Source organism: Pyxicephalus adspersus, chromosome 2 (assembly GCF_032062135.1).
Source record: "Pyxicephalus adspersus chromosome 2, UCB_Pads_2.0, whole genome shotgun sequence".
Classification (NCBI taxonomy): Eukaryota; Metazoa; Chordata; class Amphibia; order Anura; family Pyxicephalidae; genus Pyxicephalus; species Pyxicephalus adspersus.
The window spans coordinates 3,531,597-3,545,280 of NC_092859.1; the positions used below are offsets into that span (position 1 = coordinate 3,531,597).

The 13,684-nt window shown below is 44.2% G+C and overlaps 1 protein-coding gene across 1 annotated transcript in view; it reads right to left on the bottom strand.

Annotated features, from left to right (window-relative positions):
* The window catches only part of LOC140322141 (uncharacterized), a 28,949-nt gene that overhangs the window by 12,584 nt on the left and 2,681 nt on the right, over nt 1–13,684 (bottom strand). Inside the window, exon 2 of the mRNA XM_072398756.1 lies at nt 7,640–8,094. Coding sequence (XP_072254857.1) covers nt 7,640–8,048 — 409 coding nt within the window. The 5' untranslated portion in view covers nt 8,049–8,094. The remainder of the gene's footprint in view (nt 1–7,639; nt 8,095–13,684) is intronic.

Consider the following 13,684-nt stretch of genomic DNA (forward strand, 5'->3'; position numbering starts at 1 on the left):
ACATTAGAGTGTCAGCTCCTCTGTACAGAGACTGATGGGAGGGGCTCAGTGATCTCTGTACAGCACTATGGTATATGTCAGAGCTATATAAATGTATAATAATAGTGTGTGACTGTGAGGAGACAGAGTGCCGGCCCCACAATTGTCCACCATGCTATAATTAGACGCCTGTTGCATGCACACAGCACCTTGGTATTATATGCATAGGCCCCCAGATTATGCCCCTGGACCCCCATAGCCCCCCTGTACCTCTGCTGGGTCTGGGGCCTGCTTTGCAGGCTGATAGCGGTCATTGGGTGTAGTGAATAGGAAGCCAGGAGGAAGGGGGGTAGGTGACGCACTAAGGACATGGGTGGAGTGGGGGGATAAAGTTTCAAATCCCAAATACTACACACCAAGGTTAACCCTTCATATTCTGCATCAGGAAGAGCACAGAGTCACTGACTATAGAAGTGATCGTGGGCAAAGATTAAAGAGAACCAGTCACAATTTCAAGTAACCTCTCCGCTGTGATTCTTAGGTCTGAAATTCATTGTCAGAGCTGGTGTGACTGTGCGGGGGAAATTAGAGTGTCAGCTCTTATGTAAGAAGAGTTTTCTTTGTACACTGCTGCAGTATATATCAGAATTATATATAATATATATCATGAGAAAAAGAAAGTACACCCTGCTTTGCATACAAGGACATATTAACATTCTTTTTCTCATGACTGTATATGTCAGCTCCATACAAAGGCGTATTATATATGTATATGGTGCACACACGGACACCCCCCCTTCCCCGCATACACACATATGTAATCCGTGTTTGGACAGCCAGGCGTGTTCTCTGTACAGCTGTTATCTAAGCCCAGAACAGCTGCAGTGAATATTTATAGCCGGGGTGAGGAGGACATAATATATACATCACACCATTACACATTCACTCCTAGACATTGCCAAAGGATTCTAAGAGAACCTGTCACTTAGACACAATGATCCAATGTAATGGTGTGATGATGGGGAATGCAAGATGCTGACAGAGTTCAGGCACAGTGCAGTGCTCCTCTATAGGGCAGATACAGCTGCACTGCATTGTAGACATTTGGACATGCAATGGCGCAATATTGGCAACAATACACAACATCTATGAATTCCTCGGAGGGCCGGCAAGGATCAGGTCCTCCATTGCACTTAGCAAGATGGTGACACCTAGAAGTTATGGCTCACTTTCCTCCCTTCTTGTGCCACCAGGGAAATGTTGGGGGTTCGGTTCCGAGACCTATAATGAGATAATTGAGCTGGACAGGAGGGTTGGCCCGGTCAAGGGATTAATGGGGAATAGGGAATATGGGACTTGTGGTTGCGTGAAACTTCTGCCAGGATATATTTAAGCATGAAGGATCCTTAGTGAGGGACATGCCGAGAACCTGAGAAGAACCCCTAGAATCCCAGGATATACTGAGCAGCAAGGACCTTCTGCTAGGAACACAGTGAGCACCAAGGATCTCTTGTCAGGGACATGGTGAGCACCAAGGATCTTCATTCAGGGACATGCTGAAAACCCAAGAAAAACCATTAGAAGCCCTAAAAGCCCAGGACATACTGAGCAGCAAGGACCTTCTGCTAGGAACATAGTGAGCACCAAGGATCTCCTGTAAGGGACATGGTGAGCACCAAGGATCTCCTGTCAGGGACATGGTGAGCACCAAGGATCTTCATTCAGGGACATGCTGAGAACCCAAGAAAAACTATTAGAAGCCCTAAAAGCCCAGGACATACTGAGCAGCAAGGACCTTCTGCTAGGAACATAGTGAGCACCAGGGATCTCCTGTCAGGGACATGGTAAGCACCAAGGCCAAGGACATGGTGTGCACCAAGGATCGTCATTCAGGGACATGGTGAGCACCAAGGATCTTCATTCAGGGACATGCTGAGAACCCAAGAAAAAACATTAGAAGCCCTAAAAGCGCAGGACATACTGAGCAGCAAGGACCTTCTGCTAGGAACATAGTGAGCACCAAGGATCTCCTGTCAGGGACATGGTGAGCACCAAGGCCAAGGACATGGTGTGCACGAAGGATCTTTTGTCAGGGACATGGGGAGCACCAAGGATCTTCAGTCAGGGTCATGCCAAAAACCTGAGAAGAACCCCTAGAATCCCAGGATATACTGAGCAGCAAGGACCTTGTGCTAGGAACATAGTGAGCACCAAGGATCTCCTGTAAAGGACATGGTGAGCACCAAGGCCAAGGACGTGGTGTGCACGAAGGATCTTTTGTCAGGGACATGGTGAGCACCAAGGATCTTCAGTCAGGGTCATGCCGAGAACCTGAGAAGAACCCCTAGAATCCCAGGATATACTGGACAGCAAGGACCTTCTGCTAGTAACATAGTGAGCACCAAGGATCTTCTGTCAGAAACATGGTGAGCACCAAGGCTTAGGACATGGTGTGCACAAAGGATCATCTGTCGGGGACATGGTGAGCACCAAGGATCTTTTGCTAAGGACATGGTGTGCACCAAGAACTCTCTGTCAGGGACATGGTGAGCACCAATGATCTGTCAAGGATATGGTGAGCACCAAAGATCTTCTGTCACGGACATGGTGAGCACCAAGAAGCCTCTGTCAAGGGCATGGTGATCACCAATGATCTATCAGGAATATAGTGAGCACCATACATCAAGGACATGCTGAATACCAAGAACCCTCTGTCAGGGATATAGTGAGCACAAACAACCTTCAGTGAGTATCATGCTGGCAGGGACCTCCAATAGGAAAATGGTGAGCACCAAGGACCCACCGAGCTTAAGGCTAAGAACTATCCACTGGTGACATGTCAAGAACCATCAAACTTTAGTCAGTAACAACCACTAAGCATTCACTGCCAGGGACCTGAGCATACGATATCAATCTACCCCGATATCAACCTACTGCATTAGGGAAGCATGCTCCCATTGTTACAGGGAATATCAGCCATGTGCTACTGCACACAGATTTGCGCAGGCGGTACCACCCTCTGACACGCCCACATACTGGCCAATCAGAACAGATTGGGGCGGAGCTCGGCTACAAATCTCTTCTATATTTCTGCAGATCATTCTAAGGACACATTCTCCTAATTTGACATGACCCATTGTATTGCCCGGGGTTTTTCCTTATTTGTGTATAGATTCTCAGAAAAAACTGAATGTCGGCCAAAATTTACAAAATTGTTAATATCTGTCTGGTTTTCCATTTCACAAAACAGGAAGTGAGTGGAAATTTCCCCAAGTGGACCACAAAGAGGAACAGAAACCTGACACTCCTGGCCTCCCTGTCATCAAAATAGTGGAATTCATTAACAGTACGCCAAACACAACATAGGAACATGCAGCCCGCTATCTGGTCAGACCGGTCGGGGCAGTAAATGGAGTGAAGGTCAGGTATGAGGAAGGCAGTTGAATGAAATTGGCTCAGATGTCGCCTTAGGGTGGTTTTCAGAATATTTTCACTTTTGTTCCGGGATGTGTTCAATGCAATTCACCCAATCAGCCATGGACGACCAAAAAGAAATATGGGGACTGCCCATGCTGACCTCTGGCCATCATTTCACAGATTTTGGGGGGCGGGGGATTCACTCCTAAAGTTTTCACCGTTGGGAGTCAGATATCGGATAACCTGCTGCAAATTTGGGTATAAATTCAGAAAAATATAATCTAAATGAATCAAAAGACTGAGTAGAAAAGTCTGAACCCTGCAGAAAAGGAGCTCTGCTCTCTGTATGGAAGCAGAGATCTCTCTGCAGAGGTCTGACATGCCCGCTGATGAGTCAGAGCAAGAGTTGTCCCAATCAGCAGTAAGCATGAGATTTGCTATAGGTCCATCTCAGCTGGGGGGGGGGTGTCAGACTTCTGCAGAGAGACTGCTGCTTCCACAGTGGGAGCAAGGCTTCTTCTCTGCAACATCAGAATGGCCGACCTTTAATCTATTACCTCTGCCCCTATCAGAGGACACCTTGCAGGTGAAACCACAGGGGGGTCATGTGATCTTCAGCAGAGGGTGGGATCTGTGTTTAGGAGAAGCAGCTGATTGGCTGAACGCCCATCACTGACAGCAAGCAAGGCGCGCGCTGCTTGGCAGAGTTTTTTTGCTGTAGGGTCAGAGATGGAGCCTCACGTATTGGAGTCACTTATATGGGTTAAACCCAACCCGGGTTCTGATCCTTCCACGCTCTATCCAAAAACATCTTTTGTCCGGAGATGTTAATCCTTTTCATTGGCCAAGCCTGATGTAACGCGGATTCCACCCGGGCGTTTGGACACGTCAGTAATCTCTGGGCCTGGAGACAGGAGGACGGGAAGAGGGCAGGAAGTGAGCGGAGGGGGAATTTCCTCCCGGAGGTCATTCCAATCTGGGTTGGGATGGAGCAGGAAGCTGGAATGTCTGACAAAGCCCTGACCAAAACCCCCATCCCCCCAGATACCCCCGGCATTCACATCATGGCAATAGGAAGAGGACAATTTGACCCCCTTTCTCTAAAAACAAACTAAAGGACACTTCAAATCTTGACCTATAAATGTGGGCACCGACATTCACTACTATCCTATCAAAGACAACTTTTTTATATTCTTCATAATCATGAAATATTGAAAAATCTAAAAACTTTCACCAAATACAAAATACCCCCAGCACCACCATAATCCCATTACACGGATCCTCCATGTCCCCAGGTGACCTTGTTGATGGAAGTCACAGACAACCATACAGCCAATCATGGCAAGAGTTCAGCAATGGCGTCCTCCTATTTCTGATGCTGCTTCCTCATCCCTTTACTGTCCAATCACAAGCAAGAATTAGGCTATATACGTGTGGATAGGGTAGCAGTAATGGTCCTCCTAGATTGTAAGCTCTTCGGGACAGGGTTCTCTCCTCCTCCACTGTCTATATCTATCTGTCATTTGCAACTCCTATTTAATGTACAGCACTGCGTAATATGTTGGCGCTATATGAATCCTAATAATAACAATTAAATGGTTACGCGGATTTGGTTAAGAGCCATTTCTTCGTTATCCAGAGGGGTTAAATTTAAATAGTGAAAAATAAGGAAGCTTTTGAGTTAAAAAGTCCCTTTTTATGCCATTACAATGAAATGTTATATCAAAGCTGATCACATGGTCACTGACTACCAATCACAATGGTCTACTGGTTCGGGTAGACCAGTCCCATCTAGAAGACCCATAGAGAGAAGTGAGGGTCAGCAGGGAAAAATACGACAACCCCCAGGTGGGTCATTATAAATAATACAAATATATAGATATAGATACATGTTGTTCTCAAATATTCATAATTATTGAGTCACCTTGACCTGAAAAGTATAGATCAATATAAAACCAGCCCATAGGTGCCCATTAAACCACCATAAGTACACCCAGAAGGGTAAAATATAAGAGTGACTTGAAGGCACATTACCTTGGGGGCTCTCGATAGATCTCCCGGACCAGCTCACCACTCAACGCTTCCTATGAATGGACTTTTGTTTCATCCGCTGCCTCTGTTTATTTTGGGACAATGCACGGAATGAATCAGCCAGGGTCATCGCTCCAATTATATTTACAGAACGGAAAAGAACTGAACTGTTTATAAAGAGGAAGCTAAATGCCAGTGAAGGGCAGTGAACACCATTTGGAAAGTGTTGGCTTTATGTGGAGGCCATCAGACTCCATAGCCCATTTTTGTGGCTGGTTTTAGGGTGAGCCCGTAATCTGCCCATGCAGGAAAAATATATTGGGTTCATGTACAATATATATGGAACCTGATGGTTGTAGAATGGTTCGTCCAACCAACTCAAAAGGAAGTTTATTGGACAACCCATTCTACAACCATGGACAATATTAGGAAGTTCTCCTCTATAAGGTCCTCCACTCTTCTGGGAAGATCTCCACAAGATATTGGAACGTTTTTATGGGCTCACGCATGGTGCCCATTTGTGAGGTCAGGTACTGTTGGATTGACTTCGATGAGAAGACGCAAATCACATTCAGCCTTCCAAGTCATCCAGAAGGGTTGAGGTCTGGATTTGGTGGAGGACACTCAAGTTCCTTCTCACCACAATGGTGACACCAGGTCCCTATGAAGCTGGCTCTATACACAAGGGGACAGTCATGGAGGAACCAAAAAGGGCCTTCACCAAACTGTGACCACAAGGTTGGTAGAGGACACTTTTCTACAACGTCATTGTAATCTGTAGGACCCTCCACTAAACTTTTAAGGAAGTCCTCATCCCTATTGGCCATAAGTAGGTATGATGGTCAGGTGACTATAAAACCTTGACAATATAGTATGCGTACCTTCCCTTGCCCTGAACAGTGACAACAACTTGTCCATTGAGTGTTGGCACAGCACTAGAGGAACATGGGACAAAAGAATTGTCTGTACAGAAATGCTGATTGGTGCAATACACAATTGTTTACTGAAGTCTGGAATTTAAACTATGACAGCCCCGAGCATAATACTAAGAAGTTAATTCACCCAGGTGAACGTTATTCCAGGATGCTATATTTACGTGCACCTGATCACCTTCAGAAATTTTGTTGTGACTCACACAGAGAAATGTGGCAGCAAAACACGAAACCGGAGAACCACGTGTGAGATGAACCCGGAATGTTTGTATTTTGTGCAAGAATATCCGCAACCTGAGCATTTACGAGAAGACACAACCCTAGGCTGTTCAACCAGGGATCAATGAAGGTGACTACAGGAGTAGACGTGGTGGAATCTAAAGGGTGTGAAATAAGACAAGTCACCCTATTAGTTCACTTACATATGAGAAGGCCCCTGCGTTCATGTCCACAAGTTTTGGGTGCCCTGACCTTTGTGGGTTTTAGCTCTTCCTGCATTCATTGTAAGATAAACTCAATAAAATACTGCAGGGATGATGGGAGATACTCATGATGGAAACAGCAGGTATACAGACCCAGGAACTCAAGGCAGAGATGGTGTGTAAAAACCTGGAAACTTGAGGCTAAGATGGTAGGAGGCCCTCATAATGGGCACAGCAGATGTACAAACCTGAGAACACAATCTAGGGATGGAGGAGCCCATCATAACGGGCAAAGAAGGTGTACAGACCCAGAAACTCAACACAGAGATGGTTGAAGCTCCTTATATTAGGCACAACAGGCGTACACAACTGGGAAATCAGTGCACAGGAGCCCCTCATAATGGTTTGGGATTTCATCAAGTGATAGACCAAAAACCAGTCATGCCGTTCAACTTAGCACAGCAAAAGTTGGTGAGATCCCTATACCAATTAGATGGACTTTATTTTTGGTATTTTTTAAATTCAATTTGATCAGTTTGGTCATAAAATTTGATATTGGTATTATCATAATAATGCATTCAGCCACCATCAGAGTTACCCTCAGGATCTTCTGATGGTCTAGCAAATTCTGTTAAGGGCCTGGAGGGCCTGTCCTACTGTGGTTAAGTTCCTCACATCCTGACTCCAATAATATGCATTACTGCAAGTCATAGAGAGTTCATTGGGTGAGGGTGACACCTTGCCTTTACAAATTGGTAGGAGACAGAAATTTTAGTGCTAGGATCATACCATTAAGGTAACCAAAAAAGTCAGTTTGACCTTCTCATCTACTTTGGCTCATTAAGGAGGGTTACTTACGTGGTGGGCAGGACCTGTCATCTTCTCGTTCCCCGTCAACCTTGGCTTTTACTCCCATTGGTTCCTCCTTTTTCTGCTGCGTCTTCTCCTCCTTCATAGGAAGGGTTGGTGGCTTTGGAGGAAGGCGAGGTTGTGTCTCCTCTAGGCTTCCTCCTCCTGAGTCCTTTTGGAATAATCCAGCAATTTTCTTCACACACACGCCTGATGTTGACTGTTCGGAGATGGATTCCGAGACATCAGGCTGGGGTGGGGGAACCACAGGAGGTGCAACATGAGGGCAAGGAGGAGGCTTCTGGGGAGGCTTTGGGGGTAAGTGAGGGGGAGGCCGATTGGGTGGCTTGGCTTTGATAATACGGACCGGCTTTTGGGAAAGGGGAATTGGAGGGGGTAAGGTGTCCATAGCAGACATGGTTTTCGAGATTGTCACACAGGATGGTGGCTCATCATGGAGATACCTGAGAGAAAGAAACACATGATTAGAGAATATTCTGTTTGCAGGAACAGATGCAGAATTGCAGGACACAGACAGAAGGGGGCCCTGCACGGTGACACCCATAGATGGGATCTGATAATATGGGCGAGTTGGAGGATGTTGGTCTCAGGATGTGTCTGTAGTTATTCTGAGTCACATATATTTATTCAGCTCGCTGTCAGGAAATGAATTTCCTCTTGATAATAATATTTTGTTTCTCTCTGTTTGGTATAAAAATAGTCTGGATACAGGGGCATGGGATAGGCACGCACCGATTAATATCTTCAATACAATACACCCCCAACGTCCCCCACCTATAGACTGTAAGCTCTTTAGCCCAGCCAGTCCACTGATGCTATTTTATATGACCAGGTAATCTATTGACAACATAAGGAATTCATAAAATGCCCTCAGCTCCTAAACCTTGAAGTTGCCTGAACTTTCCCTTTCAATGCCTCCAGTATTGGGAGGCCTGTGCCAGAATTTTTGGTTACTTTCATTTTCTAAATGACTATATTTCCCGGCTCCCCCATATCTGGTGTTTTGGTTTTGTGGGGATGCCAACAAGCATCTGTCCCTGAAGAACCCCACAAATCTTCATAAATGAATACAAAGTGTTTGACGTCCACCAGAGAGAAGCTTCCTATCTGTTATCATCGCCACCAATTCATTAATTTCATGTTTGATTGGAAGCAGGCAAAGTTCATGGAGAGATATTTACAACAGAGGCGGCGCGGAGGGCCCCAGCACAAAGAGAGCAATATAACAATATAATTAAACCGTCTGGCTGCTCTAATTGCATGCTGTGAGCGCAGACTGCGGCCATTGACAAGGAAATGCCTTTCATCAGACGTCCCCTCTGGCCAGGAATTGTGTCGGTCTCCGGGAGTCCCTGGAAAATAAGTTCCCCACGTCATTACTCAGTACAGCTGCGCTACCACAACCCCACCGCTATATACAGAGCTAAGACACGTGTCAATAGTCAGAAATGAGGTCACCACCCTATGGCAGGGTGTCAACTCTTCACAAAATATTCAACACTGGGGGGGTCCAACTCTTGCTACCCAACCATAATGCGGTCCACCAAATTTTACACAAAGATCAATCTGTATTCCAAAGACAATTTATTAATTTTAATAACTGATTCTTTAAAAGGAAAGATGGAAGAGGAGAGGACAATATGGCCGAAAGCTGGTGGATACCTGGCCATCACATTTTTATGAATTTTGGACATCCATTCTGCAACCATGGCCATTAATATTTAGTTCCCCCTCCACCCCCCATAGTCATTAATATGGAGTTGTACCAACAGACTCTTTTAGGTTTATACAAGGGAATTGGGCCCATTGACTTTGGATAGGCAGACTTGGCTCACAATTCCCAAGGGTGTTCAGTAGGGTTCAGGGCTCCCTGTGGAAACACCAAACACCTCAACACCAAAGAAGTCAAACCATGGAGCTGGCTTTCGTAGGTGAATAGAAAAGGGTCTTCATCAAAGTGTGAACACAATGTTTGAAGAACACAATAGTCTACAATGTTCTTGTTTCACCTAAACACCAGAAGTCATCATACTTTTGGCCACACAATAGGTATAGAAGGCCAATAAAGCTGTTACATTGGCAGTGATCTGATGGAATGTAGTACTGGGTGATAAGGAACCTGATGGAACCTCCCGAGACATCCCAACCCTTCCATAATCTAGTAAGCATGTCCTATCCTACCAGATATCTAAGGACTACAGAACACTCCCTCCCTGTGTTACTGAGAGGCGGAGCTGTGCTGTAGTTCTACAGTGACAACGCTCCTTTATTTCTACAATACACTGAGTTGTGTTGTCACCCTGCATGGGTTAACATTTATTGCTAGGTCTTATCACACTGTAGTGATGTAATTCAGCCATAAAGAAACCCTGATTAGCTGTCAGCTGCGCCTATAAAAATCATGATGCCTCGGTCTAAGAGAACACGGCGCTGATGTCACCCAACAACAAGGACAAAAGGAGGAAAAGTCCCTGTTCAGGGTTCTCAGAATTCAGATAAATGTAACTAGTAAATAAAGTAGGTGGAAGACACATCATTATCAGAGAGGAATCTCACCCGGCCGGTGTACACAACAAGAACACAACACAATTCAACATAATACACTAAACTATTCTGCATACGGGAAGCCGGAAACATAATAGGAAATATACTGACCACATACTGACTGCATGCAAATATACTGACTGCATGCAAATATACTGACCACATACTGATTGCATGCAAATATACTGACCTCCTGCAGATTTACAGACTGCATGCAGATATTCAGACCATAGAATGACTACATACAGATATACAACATGCAGATATACTGATCATATATGAACTGTATACCAATATACAGCCCATATACAGATACACAGACTATATACCAATAGCACACAGATATAAGGACTGCATACTGACCGCCTACAGATATTCAGACCATAGAATGACTACATACAGACATATTGACCACCTACAGATATACTGACTGCATATCAATATACTGACCACCTACAGATTACAGTCCATGGAATGACCTCCCACAGAAATACAGACAAATATACAAATGGTATACCATTTATTCATGGACTTGGGTACTATAGGAACCTAAATGTGTAACTTCCAGCCTGGAGACTTTGAAATGAAGATTGTGAAAGATCTAGGAGAACCCTACAGTATCTACTCCTGAAATTGATCTCACTTGCTGAGACTCCAAAAAGATTTCCACAGACGTGTTGGGTCTATACTTTATGAGCAGTTGGGGTACAAAAAGGCTTTCATCCATGTGGGTGCCAAAATGCTTTATTACCAATGGGGAATGATAATTAATGGAGACCTCCAAGTTGACCCATTGATCAAGTTTCAGAACTTTGATGGTTCCACCACTACGTCACCTTCTTTGGGAAAGAATCTTGATGACTATCTCAGGAGAGGACAAACAGTTAATGCAGACTACTGCTCCAACCCAATGTGCCGAGTAGGCTAGTGTTGAAAGAAAAACGGTGAAGGAAGGCACAGAAAGGTTCTCATTTTTGATGGACAATCCACCTGACCACAAGGCCCATATGAGGATGAATGTTTGAAAGAATTTGGGGTTTATGTGCATAGACCATTCATGGTAGGTTCTCTCGGTTGTTGTGAAGGACAGTCCACTTAGCCACAAGGCTAAAAAGGTGACAAATGTTTAGATGAATTTGAGGTTTGAGTACATAGACCATTTACTCTACGTGTTTTCATTTTTAAAGGATAATCCACCTGTCCTGCCCATAAGACAATGAATGTTTTCAAGAATTTGGAGTTTTAGTGAACTATTCCATCATCCTTCTTCTTGAAGGGCAATCTATCTACCTACACCTACAATAAATCTTTTGAACAATTTGCAATTTATCTGCATAGACCATTCAGATTAGGTCTTCTCCTTTTTGAAGGACAATCCACATACCTGCAAGGCCTAGATGATGGTTTTGAAGAATTTGGGGTATTTGGGGACTTTTGAAGAACAGTCCACCTAGCCCCAAGGCTCATAGGACAACAAGTGTTTTAAAGAATTTGAGGTGCATAGACCATCCATCGTAGGTCTTCTCATTTTTGAAGGACAATCCATCTGGCCTTAAGGTCTATAGGACAATGAATGCTTGGAAGAATTTAAGGTTTACGTGAGTAGACCATTCATTGTAGGTCTTCTCCTTTATGAAGAACAATCCACATACATGCAAGGCCTAGAAGATGATACATATTTTAAATAATTTGGGGTTTGAATGCCGACACCATCTTTTGTAGGTCTCAGATTTTTTAAAAACAGTCCACCTAGCCATAAGGCTGATGAGATAATAAATGTTTTGAAAACTTTGGGGTGCATGGACCATACATCGTAGGTCTTCTGATTTTTGAAGGACAATCCTCCTGCCCCCAAGGCTTATAAGACGCTAAAGGTTTTGAAGAACTTGGGGTGTATAGACTATCTATCAAAGGTCTTCCCGGTTTTGAAGGACAATCCACCTGACCACAAGGCTAAAAAGATGATTAATATTTTGAAGAATTTGGGGTTTGACAGCATAGATCTTCCATTGTAAGTCTTCTTAGTTTTGAAGGATAATCCATCTGGCCACCAAGCCCATAAGGGGATGAATGTTCTAAAGAATTTAGGATTGCAGTGCATAGACCCTCCATCATAGTTCTGATATTTGAGGAACAGTCCACCAGCCCTAAGGCTCAAAAGAGGATAAATGTTTTAAAGAATTTGGGGTGTATAAACCATCCATCGTAAGTCTTCTAATTTTTGAAGGACAATCCATCTGGCCTCAAGGTCTATAGGACGATGAATGCCTGGAAGAATTTAGGGTTTATGTGAGGAGACAATTATTTGTAGGTCTTCACCTTTATGAAGAACAATTCACATACATGCAAGGCCTAGAAGATGATACATATTTTAAAGAATTTGGGGTTTGAGTGAGGACACCATCCATTGTAGGTCTCAGATTTTTTAAAAACAGTCCACCTAGCCATAAGGCTGATAAGATGATAAATGTTTTGAAAAATTTGGGGTGCATGGACCATCCATTGTAGGTCTTCTGATTTTTGAAGGACAATTCTCCTGGGTCCAAGGCTGATAAGACGCTAAAGGTTTTGAAGAACTTGCGGTGTATAGATTATCTGTCATAGGTCTTCTCAGTTTTGAAGGACAATCCACCTGCCCACAAGGCTAAAAAGTTTGAGGTTTGACAGCATAGATCTTCCATCTTCCATCGTAGGTCTTCTTAGTTTTGAAGAATAATCCATCTGGCCATGAGACCCATAAGGCAATGAGTGTTCTAAAGAATTTAGGATTCCAGTGCATAGACCCTCCATCATAGGTCTACTGATTTTTGAGGAACAGTCCACCAGCCCTAAGGCTCAAAAGACAATAAATGTTGTAAAGAATTTTGGGTGCGTTGACCACCCACCTTAGGCCTTCTCAGTTTTGAAGGACAATCCACCCAAGGCTCAAAAGACGATGAATGTTTTTTAGAAGAAGAATTTAGGGTTTGACTGTCCACCCCAACCACCAGATGAATCAAGAATCAACAAGAATCTGAAGGGAGGGGCATTTTGGAATGATGAGGGGGAGGAGCAGCAGTACCGGACTTCAGTGACCACATATCAGAATTTATTTTCGGAAGGGATAAAGAAACTTGATAGACGACGTGCCGAGGGTTTGGAAGTTGGGAATGAATATGTAGAGTGGCATGGAAGCTTCATGGCTTCCTGATCAGGACTAGAACTTTTCAGCACGCCCTTGTAGTGCGCCCCAGAATATGATGGCGCTATATAAATAAAAAAAATAACATATAGATGTATATATACACTGTGTCTAATTCATAGAGATGATCCATCCCAATTAACATTCTTCAGCTGCGACGAGGGGAAACACAGACCCCTGACAGGCCCACCATCTACACAGAGCACTGACGTAACAACAGTGCAGGCGCTTGTGTGTATATGTGACCGGGGAATGACCCCCATCAACTGCCGGGAGACAGGAAATCCTAAAGAAGGAAAACTTCAACA